General features: G+C 49.4%; 1 protein-coding gene and 1 long non-coding RNA gene across 2 annotated transcripts; one reads left to right on the forward strand and one right to left on the reverse strand.

Moving 5' to 3' along the window:
- Positions 1-2,579: 2,579 nt before the first annotated feature.
- Positions 2,580-14,893, reverse strand: HPD (4-hydroxyphenylpyruvate dioxygenase). Its single transcript, XM_006047163.3, has 14 exons — positions 14,777-14,893; positions 14,423-14,449; positions 13,649-13,711; positions 13,209-13,313; positions 12,412-12,454; positions 12,137-12,219; positions 10,690-10,779; positions 9,079-9,182; positions 8,379-8,456; positions 6,986-7,148; positions 6,784-6,855; positions 5,263-5,385; positions 3,036-3,152; positions 2,580-2,960 (listed from the first exon to the last, which is right to left on the reverse strand). The coding sequence occupies exons 1-14, from the start codon at positions 14,777-14,779 to the stop codon at positions 2,850-2,852; spliced, it is 1,182 nt and encodes a 393-aa protein (XP_006047225.1). The 5' UTR covers positions 14,780-14,893; the 3' UTR covers positions 2,580-2,849.
- Positions 14,894-19,057: 4,164 nt separating this feature from the next.
- LOC112579931 lies at positions 19,058-21,347 on the forward strand. Its single transcript, XR_003104246.2, has 3 exons — positions 19,058-19,186; positions 20,173-20,316; positions 21,191-21,347. It is a non-coding gene; the product is annotated as an uncharacterized LOC112579931 (long non-coding RNA).
- The last annotated feature ends 69 nt before the right edge of the window (positions 21,348-21,416 follow it).

Genomic DNA, 21,416 nt, shown 5'->3' on the forward strand with positions numbered 1-21,416 from the left:
TTTGCATAAACCACGGGGAAACGGGGAGGAATTTTTAACCAGCAGCACGGGCCTGGGACCTGCCATTGTTCTTTGGGTTTCTCACTGCTCCTCTTTTCATTTCTGAATTCATAATCCTAGAAGCCCGATTTTCTATAACCTGACCCTCCCCCCCCAAAAAAAAAGTCATCCCAACTCCTTCATTATACCAACTCCAATGTTTTTTCTTACACCAGCTTGTAGTTTTGATCTGACTCCTCCTCAGGGAGGGCTGTCAAGCATCAGAAGCAGAAGAGATCCTATTTGCCCCCATCTCCTCTTCTCTGGTTTTGAAGAAAAATTTCCTTCCAACTGTTTTAGGATTCAGTAGCTCCTTTCCCAACTGTATCATTATTTTGCAAGGGCCATTCTTTCACACTTGAGTATGAACCAGCCTCTTTCCAAATGGAATCCTCACTAGGAGCAGGGCTTGGGGGAATGGGGCTGCATTTGGGAGTGGGGTTGGGGACACTAGAGTCTGCCTTGCTGAGTGTGTGCTCAGTTGCTGTGCTGAGTCTAACTCTTTGAGATCCCATGGACTGTAGCCGGCCAAGCTTCTCTGTCCATGGGATTTTCCTGGCAAGAATACTGGAGTGGGTTGCCATTTCCTCCTCCAGGGGATCCTCCTGACCCCGGGATCAAACCCTCATCTCTTGCATCAGCAGGTGGATTCTTTATCACTGAGGGTAGAGGGCAGAAGCTGAAGGGCTCAGATCCCTTCTACCGGCTCTCACATCAGGAACCAAGTCCCATGGTTGAGCAAGTATGATGCCCCAAAGTCCTTTAGCTAACACCTCTCTGTCCAGAAGTTTGGGCTTAGGGCAGCAAATTTGAGGACAGTTCATCCTTAGAGATCATAACGCCATCGGACAGGATGCTGTCAAGCAATGTCGAACCTTAGGGCCTTTACCCTTGCTGTACCTGAACCGTGAACTTCCTGATGTTCAAGCTGGTTTTAGAAAAGGCAGAGGAACCAGAGATCAAATTGCCAACATCCGCTGGATCACGGAAAAAGCAAGAGAGTTTCAGAAAAACATCTATTTCTGCTTTATTGACTATGCCAAAGCCTTTGACTGTGTGCATCACAATAAACTGTGGAAAATTCTGAAAGAGATGGGAATACCAGACCACCTGATCTGCCTCTTGAGAAATCTGTATGCAGGTCAGGAAGAGCAACAGTTAGCAGGTCTAAGTAACAGTTAGAACTGGACATGGAACAACAGACTGGTTCCAAATAGGAAAAGGAGTACGTCAAGGTTGTATATTGTCACCCTGCTTATTTAACTTATATGCAGAGTACATCATGAAAAACGCTGGACTGGAGGAAACACAAGCTGGAATCAAGATTTCCGGGAGAAATATCAATAACCTCAGATATGCAGATGACACCACCCTTATGGCAGAAAGTGAAGAGGAACTAAAGAGCCTCTTGATGAAAGTGAAAGTGGAGAGTGAAAACGTTGGCTTAAACCTCAACATTCAGAAAACAAAGATCATGGCATCCAGTCCCATCACTTCATGGGAAATAGATGGGGAGACAGTGGAAACAGTGTCAGGCTTTATTTTTGGGGGCTCCAAAATCACTGCAGATGGTGACTGCAGCCATGAAATTAAAAGATGCTTACTCCTTGGAAGGAAAGTTATGACCAACCTAGATAGCATATTCAAAAGCAGAGACATTACTTTGCCAACAAAGGTCTGTCTAGTCAAGGCTATGGTTTTTCCTGTGGTCATGTATGGATGTGAGAGTTGGACTGTGAAGAAGGCTGAGCACCAAAGAATTGATGCTTTTGAACTGTGGTGTTGGAGAAGACTCTTGAGAGTCCCTTGGACTGCAAAGAGATCCAACCAGTCCATTCTGAAGGAGATCAGCCCTGGGATTTCTTTGGAGGGAATGATGCTGAAGCTGAAACTCCAGTACTTTGGCCACCTCATGAGAAGAGCTGGCTCATTGGAAAAGACTCTGATGCTGGGAGGGATTGGGGGCAGGAGGAGAAGGGGACGACAGAGGATGAGATGGCTGGATGGCATCACTGACTCGATGGACTTGAGTCTGAGTGAACTCCGGGAGTTTGTGATGGACAGGGAGGCCTGGCGTGCTGTGATTCATGGGGTCGCAAAGAGTCGGATAGGGCTGAGCGACTGAACTGACTGACCTTTCTCCTAGGATGCTCTTTCCCCAGATTTTCTCATGGCTGCTTCCCGAATATCATCTCCCAGAGAGCCCTTCCCTCGATCGAAATTGGCCCTCCCTCCGACCCTTACCTCTACACAAGCTCATCACTCGCTTTATTTTCTTAATAGCATTTACCACAAAAAGATATTGTCTGTGTTTTCCTTTAGAGTGTAAGTCCTCTTCACTCTTTGGTTCCATAACTCCCCTTCAACCTACTTGGTCCTACTTAGCACAGGGTTGCACCAGGCGCCTCCGAAGCTTCCCTAGCCTCAGCTTCCCCAGCATCCGTAAAGCGGACGCCTCCTACTGCGCTGCCGCCTTGAGCTCCCCCTGGCGGCCGAAGAACCTCACTGATCCAGCCCGACACAAACGCGTGGACACTGCCTTGGACTCTGCTTTGCTTTATACCCAAGGGCAGGAGAGGTAGAGGCCCCAAAGAGGGGGCATGGTAAGTAGAGGGCGGAGCCTTTAGTGTGTGTGGGAGGGGTCCCGGAGTCGGATGGTGGGCGGGGCCTAAAAGGGCGTGGTCGCTAAGGAGGGCTCCCTTCAGCTCCAGTGGAGTGGGCGGGTCACAGGGCGAGGGGGCGTGGTCCACCGTGCGCCCCGCTCCCGAAGGTGGGCGGGGCCTCGGTGGCTCTTGCTGGACCTGCGGCGCCTACATGCCGGACACAACCCCATTGGGCTCCATGTCGGTGAGGTTGCCTCGCAGGTCCTGCTCCTCCTCGAAGGCCTTGAACAGTGAGTTGAAGTTGCCGGCTCCAAAACCCTGGGGCGGGAGAAAGGAGATGAGCTGCGGGGCCCAGAAAGCCACCCGCCGAGGACAGGCGGTCCTTAGTGGTACCTGGTGATTGTGGCGCTGAATGACTTCCAGAAAGAGCGTGGGCCGGTCCTGCATGGGTTTGGTGAAAATCTGCAGGAGGTAGCCTTTCTCGTCGTAGTCCACCAGGATCTTCAGCTCCTAGGTAGGAGGCAGGGGACTAGGTAAGGGGCAGGCTGGCCCGCCCCCCTAGCCTGAAATGGTGGGATTCTTAGAAAGGCCATGGGAGTTCCTGCACCCACAAAGCCAAGAAAAGACCATTTTCTGCAGCAGTTCCAGACACTTCCAAATAGATCCCCCAATTGTCCTCTTAGCACCTCCCCACTTCAGCCCCTGTGTCAGCCACCTAAGGCTGGTGTGGACCACACAAGTACCACCCAAGTACCACCCACACAGCTCTCCAGTGCTTCTGCTTTTGTCTTCTTACAATCCATCTTCCACACAGACAGAGATCTTTTAGAAATCACATCATCTCATTCCCGTTTCCATTCTGCAATGGAAACTAGAACTCTCCTATGTGGCTCCTGGGAATGTAAAATGGTACAGCTGCTGTGGAAAACAGTCTGAGAGTTCTTCTGAGAGTTAATAGTCGAGTTACCATATGACCCAGCAATTTGACTCCTGGGTGTCTACCCAAGAGAATTAAAACTTGTCCACACAAAAACTCATACTCAAAGGATCATAGCAACATTATTCCTAAGAGCCAAAAAGTAGAAACAGATATCTATCAGTGGATGAATGGATAAGCAAAATGTGGTCTCTTCATCCAATGGAATATTATTCAGTTTTATAAAAAGGAACACAGTACTGACACAGGTTTCATGGATGAACCTTGAAAACTTTATGTTGAGTGAAAGAAGTCAGTCACAAAAGATTACATATTATATGATTCTATTTATGTACATGTTTAGAAGAAAGCAACTCTGCTGCTGCTGCTAAGTCGCTTCAGCCGTGTCCAACTCTGTGCGACCCCATAGACGGCAGCCCACCAGGCTCCCCCGTCCCTGGGATTCTCCAGGCAAGAACACTGGAGTGGGTTGCCATTTCCTTCTCCAATGCATGAAAGAGAAAAGTGAAAGTGAAGTTGCTCAGTCGTGTCCGACTCTTAGCGACCCCATGGACTGCAGCCTACCAGGCTCCTCCGTCCATGGGATTTTCCAGGCAAGAGTACTGGAGTGGGGTGCCATTGCCTTCTCTGAAAGCAACTCTATAGAGACAGAAATCAGTGATTGTCTAGGGCTAGGAGTGAGGAGAAGGTAGATGGAGAGATTGGGAGGTGGTGGCTAAGAAGTCTGATGTCTCTTTTGAAAGTGATGAAAATGTTCCAAAATTGATTTTGATGATTGTTGCATAATATAGTGAATAGCCAAAAACCACTGAATTGTGTTTTTTTTAATAACATGTTCTGTGACTTATATATCAATAAAGTTGTTAAAAATAAAGCCAAGAAAACCTCCAAAAAAAAAAAAAAAAAAACCCAAACCTCCAGTGGTTTCTGACCACAGAAGAAAAAAATCCAGACTCCTGAATAGCCTACCAGAGGAATTGGCTCCTGCCTCCCTCTGTGACCTGGGCCACTCCTCAAACATTTTTCTTCATCCACTCTGGCCCTCTTTCTGTTCTTAGATACTCAGAGCTTGCTGCTGCCTCAGGGCCTTTGCATTTGCTATTTCCTCTGCCAGGACTGCTCTTTCTTTAGACCTTCATGCAGCCAACTGCCTCTCATCATCTCGATCAGGGTTCCCAAACTATGGGATCTATGCCTGATGATCTGAGATGGAGGTGATATAAGGACAATGGAACAAAGTGCACGATAAATACAATGTGCTTGAATCATTCCCAAATCATCTCCTCCCATCCCTGGTCTGTGGAAAGATCATCTTCCATGAAACTAGTCTCTGGTGCCAAAAAGGTTGGGGGCCATTGAATTAGATTTCACTGAAATGTCACCTCCTCAGAGAGGCCTTCCCTGACTGCCTCCTATGTAGTAGCCCCAGGTCACTCTCTGTCATAGCCAGTTTAATCACCAACTCTCTCTCTCTCTCTAATGGTGTTTGTATTACTTATTTATTTGTTTGTTGTCTGTCTCCTCACTAGAATGCAAGTTCATGATGGCAGGGCCCTGGTCTGCTCTCCTTCTTCTCCCCCACATCGCAGAGCCTGATGCCAGGATTAGACGACATTTGTGAGGTAAGATGGAACTCAGGGCTTGTTCTTCTTGGCTGACCCAGGATCGGGCTTTAAACCTCACCTCTAGGATATCAATATTCTCCTTCACCCGGATCTTGGCCGACTTGAGCTTCTCCCGCAGTTGTTTGTAGTATGTGGATGGAACAGCCAAAAACTCCACGCCTCTCTCTCTCAAGTGGCGAATCTGTCTCAGAGCAGGGTCAAGGTCAGTCCTTCTCTCTCCATGCTCAACACCCCCAGCCAGGTAGAAGTGCTGAGCCAGGGTCCCTTTCCAAGCCCCATCAACTGCTACGATGCGATGTCACCTCATCCCCTTCCACCTCTTGGCCTTGTGGGTCTCATGAGAAGAACTGCAATCACTAACACTTAATGGAACCTCACGATGTGCCTGTCTCGGCTTCCCCAGTGGCTCAGTGACAAGGAGTCCGCCTGCAATGCAGGAGACCTGGGTTTGATGCCTAGGTTGGGAAGATCCCCTGGAGGAGGGCACAGCAACCCACTCCAGTATTCTTGCCTGGAGAATCCCGTGGACAGAGGAGCCTCGTGGGCTAAAGCCCATGGGTCACAAAGAGTCTGACACGACTAAAGCGACTGAGCACACACACAGGCATGTGCCTGTCTCAAGCACTTTCTATGTACTGTCTCCTTACATTGATGCAGTGATCTTCTGAGACATTTGGATGATTATTCTCCCCACTTCACAGCTGGGAAAACTGAGGCCTTGAAAGATTAAGTGTCTATTCTCAACATAGTAGCCAGGGGAGGTTATTAAAATACTAGTCAAATTATGTCACTCCTCTTCTTACCCTACCCTGGTGTCTCAGAGTCAAATTCAAAGTTCTCACCATCTGTCCTGACTCCTACATTCTGACCTCATTCCTGACCCCTCTCTCCTTTGTTCATTCTGTTCCAGCTGTTCCTTTTTTCTTTTTAATCTTTATGTCACACCAAATGGCATGTGGGATCTTAGTTCCCCAACTGGGAATCGAACCCATGGCCCCTGTGCTCAGAGTCTTAACCACTGGATCACCAGGGAGTTCCCTCAATAAGCATCTATTGAGCAAATGAAAAAATGAATGAAATGAAGTTGCCATGGTCATGCAGTGAATTCTTGGTTGCTCTGGGACTGAATGGTACAGGCCAGGCTCTTGTCCACTTGATCACCCAACCTCCCCAGAGGCTGGAGCCATAGACTCAGGACACTTAATTTGACTGAAAGGACCTACTGGATCCTGTGACTTAATAGATTCATTTTCAAGTTGAGACAACTGAAGCCCAGAGAGGAAGTTGAATCCCTGGAGACACACAGCAAGTCACAGGTAGAACCGGGTCTAGATCCAGGCTTCCTGTTACTCTGGCACTTGCTTCTTCTGTAGCAGAGAGACAGAACTTTCTGGGGGTGGCAGTGTGCCTACACATGAGTGGCAGGAGCCTGCAAGGGAACCCCGTCAGCTGTCTGGGCCAGTGAAGGGGACCCAGGACTGCCACTTGCCACCCCCACCCCTGGCCCCTGACTCAGTTTGCAAAGTTTGGCTCTGGAGCTGAATGGGAGGTGAATTAGGACCAGGAATGGGCTTCTCACTGCTGTGATGATGTCTTTGGTCTTGAGAGCAATGTGCTGGACCCCAGCACCCCCGTTATAGTCCACATATTCCTGCAGAAGGGAAGCAAGGAAACCATTGTCAGTGGCTCCAGCCAAGAGCCTCAGCTGCAAGAGCCCTCACGCCTCTTCCCTGCTTCCCTCTTTCCCAGCCAAGGTCCCCGGGGCAGGAGACAGAACTCACCTGGATCTGGGACTTCTTCTTGCCCGGTGCTGGCTCATTAATGGGCATCTTGATGGATTCCTCATAATTTGCCACCACGACGGACCGCAGAGAGCTGTACTCCGTGTGCACCTGCGTGTCATCCACGGACCAGAAACGGTGGAACTGCAAGTTCTTCAGGTACCTGCGGGGTTGCCGGAAGGGCCCGCCGGCTCTGAGTGCCGGCCTAGGACTGGCCGTCTGCCCCCACTCCACCTTCCAGAATTTGCTCCCTGAGCAGGCATCAAAAAGGGAACTGCCTTTCACATCACACACATCATGGATTTTAGGACAGTGTTCCTTTGGGTGGAAGTAAAGCATCTGCTAACAAGACCTGTATACATGATGACATACCAACAGATGCAGAACCTTTTTTTTTTAAAGCATCATTTATTTATTTTATTTAAAAAATCATTTTTATTTTTTAAAAGAAATGATTTTTATTTTTAGAAAATGATTTTTTAATTTTTATTAAAAAAAATAATTCTTATTTTTTAGGCTACTTTGTGCACATGTGGAATCTTAGTTCTCTGTGCGCGTGTGTGTGCTCAGTTGCTTCAGTCGTGTCTGACTCTTTGTGACCCCATGGACTGTAGCCTGCCAGGCTCCTCTGTCCATGGGATTTCCCAGGCAAGAATACTGGAGTGAGTTGCCATGCCCTCCTTCAGGGGATCTTCCTGACCCAGGGATCGAGCTCCCATCTCCTGTAGCTCCTGCCTTACAGGTGGATTCTTTACTGCTGAGCCACTGGGGAAGCCCCTTAGTTTCCCATCTGTCAAACCCATGCCCACTTGTGCAGTGGAAGCGTGGAATCTCAAGCACTGAACCGCCAGGGAAGTCCCTGGAGGTGCTTTGGAGAAGGGCTACTTGCTTCTGATTTGTACCCACGAGCTCTTTGGGTAGTGGTAGCCTTCCTCCACTGACTTATTGGAAAAGACGCTGATGCTGGGAAAGATTGAAGGCAGCTGGAGAAGAGGGCAACAAAGGATGAGATGTTTGGATGGCATCACGGATTCATTGGACATGAAATAGTGCAAGCTTCGGGGGATGGTGAGGGACAGAGAAGCCTGGTGTGCTGCAGTCCATGGGGTTGCGAAGAGTGGACACAACTTGGTGACTGAGCAACAACAACAAAACCTTCCTTCAAGCCTCCCTGAACTGTAACACCCCCAGTGCTGATTCTCCAAGGTTTCCTGGAGGGGCTTGGTTGGTCAATTTGGGCCTTAAATCATCAGATCTCCATGGTGACAATTTTACAGAGAACAGATGAACTGGTGACCTCAGGCTAACCTCCCCTGCCTTGTGCTCTATTTCCTGATAAGACTGGGGAGCAGTCCCGTCACAGGTGTGGGAAGGGCTTGGGCCAGGAACTCACCATTCAGAGGCAGACACCATCTCTTGATCAGGCTGGTTTCCCACAATGTGATCGATTATCTCAAGACTGCAGCTGGGCCTGGAGAGGGAAACAGTGGGTGAGGAGAAGGCTACTCCCTAAATCTCCTTCTCCCTACCCCTCAATAACAATAACTGCTCACTATTCCATAGCACTTACTATAGACACTTTATTTGCCTTCACTCACATACTATTACTAGCCCCATTTTACAGATAAAGAGACTGAGGCTTAGAAAAATAACTTGGGACTCCTGGTGGTCCAGTGGTTAATAATTCGCCTGCCAACAAAAGGGATGCAGATTTGATCCCTGCTGGGGAACTAGGATCCCACATGCAGCCGGGCAGCTAAGCCTGTGTGCCACAACTACTGAGCCTGCGTGATCTGGAGCCTGCGAGCCACAACTAGAGAAGCCCACTTGCTGCGGTGAAGACCCAGCACAGCCAAACAAAGGAAAAAGAAAAGTAACTTGCCAAGGTTAAATAGCTGGGAAGTAACAGAGCTGAGATTTGAACTAAGGCAGTTGTGTTCCAGAGCCTATGCTCTTCACCTCTATGCTGCCTCTTCAAGCCAATCCTGGGGGACCCTCAGGGGCTCCCCCAGCAGGTCCCAAGATGCTCTGCCCGCCCTGCATGGATGAAAGGGGCTTGCTTTCCACCCTCCCCTGTTCCAAGGGGCACTCACAGCTTAGAAAGTTGGGGGTCCATGAATGGTGGTGCCTCGAATCCAGGCAGGAACCGGCCAGTATAGTTCATCTTCTCCACCAGGGTGTGTGTCGTGTCCCCATACTGTGGGTGGCAAACAGCCTGAGGTCCCATCCCGGCTGAACCCAGGCCACACTGCATGGCGCCAACACAGCCCTGGGTTCCAGCCCAGACCTGGCCCTAACTCCAAGTGTGATCTTGGGCAAGTCACTTTCCCTTTCCGAAATGAACTGCAATTTGACATTTGGGAATTTGACAGTCTCCCCATAGGACCACAAGGTCTGTGGGGGTTGTGATGATGTCTTGCTCTTGATACCATCCTAGCTCATCATAGGTGCTCGATACAAATATGTTGTCTGCATGAAGAATGATGAGGGCATTGGATCTAATTACATGGAAGGATCCTTTCAATCACTCTAACAATCTTTGCATGTGTGTGTCCTGCGTCGCTTTAGTCGTGTCTGACTCTTCACGACCCTATGGACCGTAGCCTCCCAGGCTCTTCTGTCCACAGGATTCTCCAGGCAAGAATACTGGAGTGGGTGGCCATGCCGTCTTCCAGGGGATCTTCCCCACCCAGGGATCAAACCTACATCTCTTACATCTCCTGCATTGGCAGGCAGATTCTTTACCACTAGCACCACCTGGGAAGACCCTAAGAATCCTTGAAAATGAAAGTGAAGTCGCTGAGTCATATTTGACTCTTAGCAACCCCATGGACTGCAGCCTACCAGGCTCCTCCGCCCATGGCATTTTCTAGGCAGGAGTACTGGAGTGGGGTGCCATTGCCTTCTCCAAGTTGTAGTAAATCTTGAGGAGGGGGACTTCCCGGTGGTCCAGTGATTGAGACTTCACCTTCCAATGCAGGGGGTATGGGTTGGATCCCTGGTTGGGGAGCTAAGATCCCCTATACCTTGCAGCCAAAAGCCAAAATATAAAACAGAAGCAATATTGTAACAAATTCGATAAAGACTTTAAAAATGTTCCACATCAAAAAAAAAAATTTTTTTTAACATAAATCATGAGGAGGAAGGACCTATGATGGTCTCAGGTGCTAAATAGGCTTTGTTGGGTTATCTACGATATGCCAGTGTTGTTGTTCTAAGTACTATGTATGAATCATCTCATTTGATCCTTAAAATGACCGGAGGGAGGGATCACAGCTAAAGGAACAGGCCCAGAACAGTTAAGTAGTGTTTGGCAGGTCATACAGGTGGTCCTTGCTCATTTAAATGGACTTGCAGAGAGGTGAAGTGATTTGTCCAAAGTCACACAGCTTGAGTGGGGAGGGGCTTCCATCCCATCTCCTTCCCCAGACCTACCCATCTCCTTCCTTCGGAGCCCCTGCCTGCCACTTGCAGTCCCATGCTCTCACCTCGACTGGGGAGGAAGGGAAGCCCAGAGATGGGTGACTGGGAGCCCTCCTCAGCCTCTGCACACCAGCCAAGAATACAGGAGATCGGGGTCAAGGGAGAATGTTTGTGCTTTGAGGCACAAGGATGGGATGGTATAATGGAGTCAGGGGTTGGGAAAGGAGGGTCCTGGCATCTCTGTGGGTGTAGGCAAGGTGGAGGCTCCGAAGTTAACTCACCGTCTGTAGCACAGCAAACTTCACCTTTCCAAGCTTATCTTGCTCTACCCAAGGCTCCCGCACAATCTTGGCACCTCGTTCCCGGGCTTTCTGCAGAGGACACGGGATGGGGAGGCGGTCCGTGCTGGATCCTCAGGGAGCCCTTTGGCTGTCCCTGCTGGATCCTCTCTGTGTGGTCCTGCCACAGCCTCTTCCAGTGTTTCCAGCCCCAGGCAGGAACTCCAACCAACTTTAACTGTTGCCCTTGACACTCATGCCTCATGCCCATTTGGCAGATTGGAAAACTGAGGCCTGGGGCTGTGGGGGACAAACCAGGTGAGGGTGGGGGTCTGTCCTGCCTGTCCTGTGCTCACTCACTCTGTGGCCCTGCCCCCGCTCTAGGCTTCAGTTTCTTCATTAGTGAAAAAGGGTGGTTGGATAAGTCGAATACCAGCTGGCATTTATTTATTTATTTTTAAAAACATTTATTCATTTGGCTGCATTGGGTCATAGTTGCAACATACAGGATCTTCTTTGTAATAGGCGGGCTCTGGAGCATATTAGGTTGCCCCATAACATGTGGGATCTGAGTTCCTAGACTGGGGATTGAACCCACGTCTGCTGCATTAGAAGGCAGATTCGTAACCCCTGGACCACCAGGGAAGTCCCCATGCTGGCACTTATTGAGCACCTACTATGTGTCAGACCCTCTGCCAGTTGCCTTACATGCATGATTCGTGTATTTATTTAGCAAAACCTCATTACTGGATGTCTATGCTTATCACATGTCAGGCATTGTTGTAAGTATTAACCTCTTAAATCCTCATTACGTGAAAGACACTATTATTGTCTCTTTTATGAATGGAGTCATTCACTTAAAGATGAGGACATTGAAACACAAAGAAAGTAAGTCATTCACCTAAAGTCACACAGCAATTAAGATTCAGACACAGTAGTCTGCCCCTGGAATCTACACTTTAAACCTCTAAACTGCCTCTTTTAAAAAAAGAATTAATTACTTTATTTGACTTCACTGGGTCTTACTTGTGGCATGTGGGAGCTAGTTCCTTGACCAGGGATCGAACCCAGGCCCCCTGCATTGGGAGCTCGGAATCTTAGCCACTGGAACACCAGGGAAGTCCCTAAACTGTCTCTTGAATACAGTGCTTGGTACAGAATCATGCTCATGAAATGATAATTATGATCTCGTTTCCTCTTTGTAACAACTCAGTGAGATGGGTGGTTATTCCCATTTTACAGATGCAGAAACTGAGGCCTGGAGAGAGATTGCTTGGCTACCAAGGGGCAGATGTCACTGGAACTCAGGTATGTGTCAACCAGCGTCTGGGCACATCACTCCAGCGTGGCAGTGCCCTCCAGCCCTGACCGATGGGAGGTCCCTCTGGCAGATAGAGGGCAGGCTGAGGCTCCCTGCTTTGTCTCCACGCCAGCCCAGGTGCGGTCTCACCTGCACAATGTAGTCACAATCCTCCACCTCAAACGCAATGTCCTTCACTCCATCGCCGTGTTTCACCAGGTGATCGCCCATCTCTGTGGTCAGCAGGGGAGGCAGGTGATGCTGGAGTCATGGCCCCTCCCCCATACTCTCAGCCTTCTGAGCTCCATCTCCTTCTGGGCTCAGGCCCCCTCCCTCAACCCTAACCCACCTCTGTGTCCCTGACCCCCACCCACAATACCATGTCTCCACTCCTTGGCACCTTGAACCCTCCAAGGCCCCCTCACCTTTGTTCCAGGGGTTGAGGGCAGAGGAGAAGACGAACACGATCTAAGATGTAGAGGAGAAGAGGGATGTTGCTGGTGGGTCAGGTGAACTTGTGGAGGTGTACCCCCAGCCCCTCTCCCTGCCCACCAGCAAGATACCCCTGGTGGGGCATTAGGACCACCTCCTCCCTGCCAGGCAGAACTCTGTTTTTTTTTTTTTTTTTTTGGCTATGCCATGTGGCATATGGGATCTTAGTACCCTGACCAGGCTTCCAACCCATGCCCTCTGCAGTGGAAACACAGAATCTTAACCACTGGACTGCCAGGGAATTCCCAAGGACTCTTGATCCTGGGTTCCTGCCCCTTCTCTGCCTTAGTTTCCCCTCTGGTCCTGAGGGATGGGGGCTTCCCCCATGCCAGAGCCGCCTGGAGTCCTGGGATGAGCTGGTGGTCAGGCCTGCCTGTGGGGAGAGCTCCAGGGACCTACAGACCAGGGCACGGCTCAGAGTTAAAGCTCTGATGCTGGAGGCCTTTGCCCACTTTTCCCGAACATCCATGAGACCAGCATTGGGCCAGGCTGAGAAGGAGACCAAACCAAAAAGGTCCCTGTTGTGCATTGTACAAAGGTGCCCATGGGGGCTGACCTCAGCACAGGCTCTGCTAACCACACCAGGCAGCCTGGAAGAGCACCCAGCCACCTGGAGGAAGGGCCTCATGATCTGCTGCACCCAGAGGTGCCAGAGCCACCAGGGAGCCCAGAGACCAGCAGGGGAGAGACGGGCCTCCTGGAGGAGTGGGGGCCTGTAGCAGAGACTCACCTGCCCTTGCTTGACCACATGGCTCACCACTTCCCGGGAACCGGTCTCCAGGCCCTTGTAGGCTAGGGGCTCAAAGCCCAGCTTACTGCAGTAATACGACGCAGCCTGAATCACAGAGTTGAAAGCAGGCCTGTGAGGGGTGAGGCGCTGGCCCACACCCCCACAGCGTGTCTGCCCCGTTGCCCCAGGTACTGTTCCTCCTGGGAAAAAAGCCTGGTTCCCTGGCCCATGCTGATCTCCCTTAAGTTCCCCCCTGGGGTCTGCAGCCTGGATTGTGTAATTAGGATCCAAAGAGTGACTGTCCTTCCAGGACACTCCCGACACTGGCCAGGATCCTCCCTCCCAGCGGCCAATCACAGACCTGGCCAGAGGCCTGCCCCTGTCCTGGAGGCCCCTTGCCTGCCCTCTGCCCAATCCCAACACCTTGCCCCGGCTTCTACCTGCTTGGCATTGCCAACCCAGAAGGTCACAGAGTGAAAGTGGAGGAATCGGCCTCTTTCAGGCTGCAGAAGGAGAGAAGGGGCGAGACTGAGTCCCTAGAAGTGGGTCTAGAAAAGTGTCAGTGGAGAGGGGTCCCCTAGCCCCCTCCCTTGTGCCACCCTCAATCCCAGAAGTGAGGACAAGTCACCTCACCCCACCCCTCTGCCCTGAAGCCTTGCCAAGCCTCGAAAGAGGGTTCTCATGTAGAAACTGAGTTCCTGTGGGCTTAGGATTGGTAAGCCCCACCCACTGAGGAGGTCTACCCAGGTTTCACAGCATGAACAGTCTTATGTTACAGGAGCAAGGATTTAAATGTGACCCACTGTGTTGTCTGCAGAATATGAAATAAACAAAAACTAGGAACTGGATTCGGAGAAGGCAATGGCACCCCACTCCAGTACTCTTGCCTGGAAAATCCCATGGATGGAGGAGCCTGATAGGCTGCAGTCCATGGGGTCGCTAAGAGTCAGAGACGACTGAGCGACTTCACTTTCACTTTAGAAAGAACTTCCAGGCACGATTAAGCAATTGGCAGGAATTTAAAAAGAGGTAAAAGTTTTTCTTAGGAAGGCAAGGTTGAAGTGAGTCCAGTCGCAATGAGGTCAGGGGAGTGCAGAGATGAACCTGAGCCTGTGTCCAGAATGTCACGTACCCACTGAAGCTATTCCTCTTCTGCCCTTTGCTGACATCCCAGGCTCCCAGGGCCCTGACCCCACATTTCCCCTCCTGCTTACCTTCTCTCCTTTGTCGCTGTAAGTCGTCTAGGAAGAAAGAAAAGAACAGTAAGACCCAGACACTCGGACACAATGTGCTTATGGAAATCTCACCGCAGATCCCTACCATCAGGTAAGGCCGCCATGGCCCCAGGCAGGCTCTTTTTTTTTTTTTTAAGCTTAGGCTTTTTTTTTTTCTTTCTTAATTCATGTATTTTTAATCGAAGGATAATTACAATCTTGTGTTGGTTTCTGCCATACATTGCCATGGATCAGGCATATTTCCCCTCCCTCTTGAGCCTTTCTCCCACCTCTCACCTCTCACCTCCCACCCCATCCCACCCCTCTAGGTTGTCACCCCAGGCAGTCTCTTACCATGATTGATCGTGGTCACACTTCCTGCTGAGAAGACTGGGACTAGAGGCCAGCGGAGTGCTGGACAGAAGTATTTAACATGTAGCTGGCCCCGCCCCCGGCCTCCTGGTCTTCCTGGGGGTGGGAGCTGATCCTGGAGGCTCCTGGGCCTGGAGACCTCTAATCCAGCCACAGCCTCATTGGACAGGGTGACGCTGTGAGGCCTGGAAAGGGGGACTGACATGCCCAAGGCCACTAGCCAGTGGGGCCCAGAGGCAGGCACAGACGCCAAGGGCACAACGTTCTTTCCAGGACCCTGCGCTGGGGATTTTGATCTTTGCCCTCCAGAATTCAAAGCCCAGAAGCCAAGGCCAGCTTGCATGCAGAGGTGACTCCAGAATTCATAATTAAGGGGAATTTGAGCTATTTCAAATCCTGAAAGATGATGCTGTGAAAGTGTTGCACTCAATATGCCAGCAAATTTGGAAAACTCAGCGGTGGCCACAGGACTGGAAAAGGTCCGTTTTCATTCCAATCCCAAAGAAAGGCAATGCCAAAGAATGCTCAAACTACTGCACAATTGAACTCATTTCACATGCTAGTCAAGTAATGCTCAAAATTCTCCAAGCCAGGCTTCAGCAATACATGAACCGTGAACTTCCTGATGTTCAAGCTGGATTTAGAAAAGGCGGAGGAACCAGAGATCAAATTGCCAACATCCACTGGATCATGGATAAAGCAAGAGAGTTCCAGAAAAATATCTGCTTCTGCTTCATTGACTATGCCAAAGCCTTCGACTGTGTGGATCACAGTAAACTGTGGGAAATTCTGAAAGAGATGGGAATACCAGACCACCTGACCTGCCTCTTGAGAAATCTGTATGCAGGTCAGGAAGCAACAGTTAGAACTGGACATGGAACAACAGACTGGTTCCAAATAGGAAAAGGAGTACATCAAGGCTGTATATTATCACCCTGCTTATTTAGCTTATATGCAGAGTACATCATGAGAAACGCTGGGCTGGAAGAAGCACAAGCTGGAATCAAGATTGCCAGGAGAAATATCAATAACCCCAGATATGCAGATGACACCACCTTTAGGGCAGAAAGTGAAGAGGAACTAAAAAGCCTCTTGATGAAAGTGAAAGAGGAGAGTGAAAAAGTTGGCTTAAAGCTCAACATTCAGAAAACGAAGATCATGGCATCTGGTCCCATCACTTCATGGGAAATAGATGGGGAAACAGTGGAAACAATGTCAGACTTTATTTTTGGGGGCTCCAAAATCACTGCAGATGGTGACTACAGCCATGAAATTAAAAGACTCTTACTCCTTGGAAGGAAAGTTATGACCAACCTAGATAGCATATTCAAAAGCAGAGAGATTTCTTTGCCAACAAAGGTCCGTCTAGTCAAGGCTATGGTTTTTCCTGTGGTCATGTATGGATTTGAGAGTTGGACTGTGAAGAAGGCTGAGTGCCAAAGAATTGATGCTTTTGAACTGTGGTGTTGGAGAAGACTCTTGAGAGTCCCTTGGACTGCAAGGAGATCCAACCAGTCCATGCTAAAGGAGATCAGTCCTGGGTGTTCATTAGAAGGACTGATGCTTAAGCTGAAACTCCAATACTTTGGCCACCTCATGTGAAGAGTTGACTCATTGGAAAAAACCCTGATGCTGGGAGGGATTGGGGGCAGGAGGAGAAGGGGACGACAGAGGATGAGATGGCTGACTTGATGGACATGAGTTTGGGTAAACTCCGGGAGTTGGTGATAGATAGGGAGGCCTGGCATGCTGAGATTCATGGGGTCGCAAAGAGTCAGACACGACTGAGCAACTGAACTGAATTGATGTTGCCCCAGCTTGTTTTTTTTTTTTTTAATGAAAGTCCATTAATTATTTATTAATGTTTATTTATTTATTGGCTGCATTAGGTCTTCATTGCTGCATGGGCTTTTCTCTAGTTGTGGCGAGCAGGGGCTACTCTTGGTTGTGGTGCTTGGCTTCTCTCTCCTTTTTTTAAACTTAGTTGATTTATTTATTTATTCATTTTTGGTCGCACTGGGTCTTTGTCGCTGCACGTGGGCTTTCTCTAGTTGTGGTGCGCGGGCTTCCCACTGCGGTGGCTTCTCCTGTTGCAGAGCACAGGCTCTAGGCACACGGGCTTCAGTAGTTGTAGCACTGGGGCTCAGTAGTTGTGGCTCATGGGCTTTCATTGCTCTTTGGCACGTGGAATCTTTCTGCACCAGGGATTGAACCTGTGTCCCTTACACTGGACCAACAGGGCAGTCCCAGCCTGGGTACTGGGGAAGAGGCTGTGGCCCTACCCCTGGCCCGGAGTGGGTGGGATGTGGGAGCTATCACCCTGGGAGGAGGAAGGCCTGGGTTCTTCCCTAGAATCCCCCCACACCTGAATCTTCAAGGCTGAGTTTCCTGGAACATGGTGCGGTGACTGCTGGCCAGCTGTGGCATTTACCTGAGGGCTCCAGGACAGCTCCCCAGCCCTCGTCTAACTCCACCTCAGTCCCCAGAAACCCCATTGCTGAGCTGTCTTCCTAGGGAACTGACTTCATCAACTATCCTCATTGCCTGAAAAAACATTCTTTCCAGTCCCTGATGCTGGCAGTCTCAGCCTGTGACTATACCCCTCACCCCCTGTCTTGCATTTTGGCCCTCCAAACGTCCTGCATTAGCCTTTGTTGTTGTCTTTTGAAAGTAATGTTTATTTTGCCCCAGTGACAAATCATTCATAGTTTTTTCCAATTTATTTAAACTAAAAAAAATGTTCACTAATTTCTCCCACTCCCTGCCCCATCCCCCACCCCGCCCCTGACAGTCACAGGCCAGGTCTCTGTGTCTGTGAACCTGGTGTATGGTGTGTTTTGCTTTCTTTGTTTGTTTTTCTTTGTTTGTTTTTTTTTTTTAACACATTCTTGACCAGAGGCGTATTAATACATCTTTTGTCATCTGAACATTATTGACCGGAGACCTAGCAGTATCACTTACATAGCAAATCACCAGTCACAGGTGTTAGTTTCTGCAAAAATTCCACTATCAATAATGAGTTAAGATACTGCATATAAGAGAGATCATAGGAGGTCTACCCTGTTGGTCCATTGGTTAAGACCCATGCTTCCACTGTAGGGGGTGCAGGTTCAATCCCTAGTTGGAGAACTAAGATCCATATGCCAAAAAAAAAAAAAAGGAAATTTCAAGAGAAGGGAGGATAAGCACACTAGTCAGGTAAAGAAAACTTAGGTGTGAAATCCAGAACATTCACACCCATGTTTTCTTTACCTTTTCACATTCACCATATGAGTATTCCACTGGCTTTAACACTAATCCTAATTATAACACTGGATGTAGCCCTACCTCCGCCCTATGGCTCTCTTTGTCCTAAAGTTAATAAATACCCTAAGCCAACACCAATAACCCTATTAAAAAAAAATAATCACTGGGGACGCCTAGTGGTTCAGTGGTTAGGACTGTGTGCTTTCACTGCTGAGGATCCAATCCCTGGTTAGAGAGCTAAGGTATTGCAAGCCTAATGGTACGGCCAAAAAAAAAGAGAGAGAGAGAAAGAGCAATCATATAGTGTTTGTCTTTCTCTGACTTATTTCATTTGGAATAATGCTCTTGCAACCCATGCCTGTTGTTGTAAATGGCAAAATTTTCATTCCCTTTTACGGCTCATTGTTTTAAAAATATTTTGAAGATTTATTTATTTATTTTGGGGGGCTGTGATGGGTCTCCATTGCTGCACGTGGGCTTTCTCTAGTTGCGGTGAGCAGAAGCTGCTCTCTAATTGTAGTGCGTGGACTTCTCATTGAGGAGGCTTCTCTTGCTTTGGAGCACGGGCTCTAGGGCCCTCAGGCGTCAGGAGCTGCAGCTTCCGGGCTCTAGAGCACAGACTCAGCAGTTGTGGCGCATGGGCTTAGTTGTTTCCCAGCACGTGGGAACTTCTCAGACCAGGGATTGAACCAGTGCCCCTTGCATTGCAAGGCAGATTCCTAACCACTGGACCACCAGGGAAACCCTATAATTTTTTTTTTTTTTTTTTGGCTAGTGAGTTGTGAGGTCTTCCTGTATGTTAGATATTAGCCCTTTATCAAATATGTGATTTGCAAATATTTCCTCCCACTCAATAGGTTGCCTTTTCATTTTGTTGATGGTTTCCTTTGCTGTGCAGAAGTGTTTTAGTTTGATGTGATCCTATTTGTTTATTTTTGCTTTTGCTTTTGGTGTCAGATGCCTTAAAATTTTTTTGTTGTTTGTTTCTTCTTCTATTTTTTTTTGGCTTGCAGGATCTTAGTTTCCTGACCAGGGACTGAACCCAGGCCCCACCAATGAAAGCACTAAGTCCTAACCACTGGACCACCAAGGAATTCCCTGCCTTTTTTCTTTTCTTTTTTTAATACCGAAAAACAGATAATCCTGGTAGGTTATGACCTTGAGGATCATTCAGTCCAACATTCAATCCAATGTTCCCATTTCTCAGATAAGAAAAACAGACTAACAGCAAGAAGGTGCCTGACATTACCCCCCTCATTCTTTCCTGCCCCCTTCCTCCCTCCTTGCCTCTCTTGTCTTTCCCTCCCAACCAGAGAGCAAAGAGAGGCCTGTACCAGGGAGGAGCACCCCTTCCCACCTTCCTCAGCAAGACCTGCTAGGTCCTCCTGGTCCACTCTCAAATTTCCACCTCCTCCAGGAAGCCCTCTCAGAACTAACTCCCCAGCTCGAGGTCAGAGGTTCAGCTGCTTAGCTGCCATGGGTCAGCCTTAGTCAGCAAACCCCTGGGAGGTGGGACCTGGGACAATCAGAGAACTTTCCTAAGCCAGTCAGAATAGAACTGGAATGTGAACCAGATTATTCCAAGTCCAGAGCCTACACTTTTTATTTTTGGCTGCACCACTGCATGGCATGTAGTTCCCCAACCAGGAATCGAACTGGAGAACCCTTGTAGTGGGAGTGCAGAATCTTAACCTCTGGATTGCCAGGGAAGTCCCCAGAACCCCCCCCACCCCCCACCATCGCCGTAGGCATCACCTTCTAGGCAAGTGGGAGATATTGATTCCCCCCCCCACCAGACAGATGGGAAGACTGAGGCTCGGAGAGTGAATATACGCCCCTAGGGTTGTAGAGCTGTAAGAACAGAGATCCTAGCTCCGGCCTATTTGCTTCTATTTGCTTCCCACCAGTCCAGACATCTTTTCCCTCTTCTGTTTCCTGGGCAAATATGAAGGTAGGCAAGGTGGCCCCACCTCCTTATTCCGCCCCTACTGGGCCAGTCTGCCTCTGGGTCCACCTTGGTCCCCTGAGTCTAGGTTTCCATCGGAAGACGGGAGTGGGTGGAGCCCAGAGTGGCACTCACGGGCCGGGAGTTTCCACATGGGAGAATGTCTCAGTGCACCCTCCCATCCCAGGTGCAGAGGAACACTGTGTCCCCTTGCTTGCGGCGGCCAACTCAAATCCTTTCTCCTGGAACCCGACCTGCCCTGTGCCCTTGGCACAAAGTTAATGTTTGCTGAATCAAGGAAACATGTCAGCAGCAGCCTCGGGTGCCAAAGGTAAGCGACCGGCTCTGCTGACCAGGGCTGGTATCTTCGTTCCTCCTATCCCCTGGACTTTGCTTCCATAAACACTGTGGGGTCTCAGTCACATGCTGGAAGCACCCCTACATGCCTCTCCCATCTGTGGGAGAGGTGGGGGAGGGGAACCTACAGGACCCAGTCTTTGGAGCCCCCCGGGCCCCCTTCCTAGGGCTCCATCTCAGGCTGGGCCCAGTTGGAGAAGGTTAGCAGTGGATGGATACGGCTGCCTTGGCTCTTTGTTCCTGAGTGGCCAGTCCATGCCCATCCTGTGCTAGGAGCTAGGTGCCAGATGGCTTGCTCAAGGAGCCCACAACCCAGATGTCCTCATGTGACTCACCCTCCACTGTGCCCTGGTGTGTAGATGACAGGGAACCCGCAGGCTTGAGGCTGATTTTCTTTCTTTCATTTTGTAAAAAATAATTTTTAAAATTTATTTTTGACTCTGCTGGGTCTTCACTGTTGTGCAGGCTTTGCTCTAGTTTTGGGGAGCCGGGGGCCCACTTTCTAGTTGTGGTGCCAGGGCTTCTCACTGCGGTGTCTTCCCTTGTTGCAGAGCACTGGCTCTAGGGTGCTTGGGCTTCAGTAGCTGTGGGATGTGGGCTCTAGAGCACAGGCTCAGTAGTTGTGCAAGGGCTTTAGTTGCTCCACAGCCTGTGGGATCTTCCCGGCCTAAGGATCGAACCTGTGTCTCCTGCACTGGCAGGCAGATTCTTTACCGGTGAGCCATGAGGGAAGCCCCTGATTTGATATATTTTTTTTTCTTTTAACATAGTTGAGCCAGCCATTATCCTGAAGATTTGATAATCATCTATTTAGAATCTTGGCCTTTTTTTTTTTTTTTTCTTTTTAGGATGCACCACGAGGCCTGTGGAATATTAGTTCCCAGATCACCTGACCTCCCTCTTGAGAAATCTGTATGCAGGTCAGGAAGCAACAGTTAGATCTGGACATGGAACAACAGACTGGTTCCAAATAGGAAAAGGAGTACGTCAAGGCTGTATATTGTCGCCCTGCTTATTTAACTTGTATGCAAAGTACATCATGAGAAACGCTGGACTGGAAGAAACACAAGTTGG

The sequence above is a fragment of the Bubalus bubalis genome, chromosome 17 (assembly GCF_019923935.1).
Source record: "Bubalus bubalis isolate 160015118507 breed Murrah chromosome 17, NDDB_SH_1, whole genome shotgun sequence".
In the NCBI taxonomy this organism is placed as follows: domain Eukaryota; kingdom Metazoa; phylum Chordata; class Mammalia; order Artiodactyla; family Bovidae; genus Bubalus; species Bubalus bubalis.

Excerpts from the sequence above, each read along its gene's own strand:
- HPD (XM_006047163.3), bottom strand. Across the intron at positions 10,780-12,136 it reads ATTGTGACTACATTGTGCAG|AAAGCCCGGGAACGAGGTGC; the intron begins GTGAGACCGCAC and ends TGTCCTCTGCAG. Across the intron at positions 9,183-10,689 it reads AGTTTGCTGTGCTACAGACG|TATGGGGACACGACACACAC; the intron begins GTGAGTTAACTT and ends TGCCACCCACAG.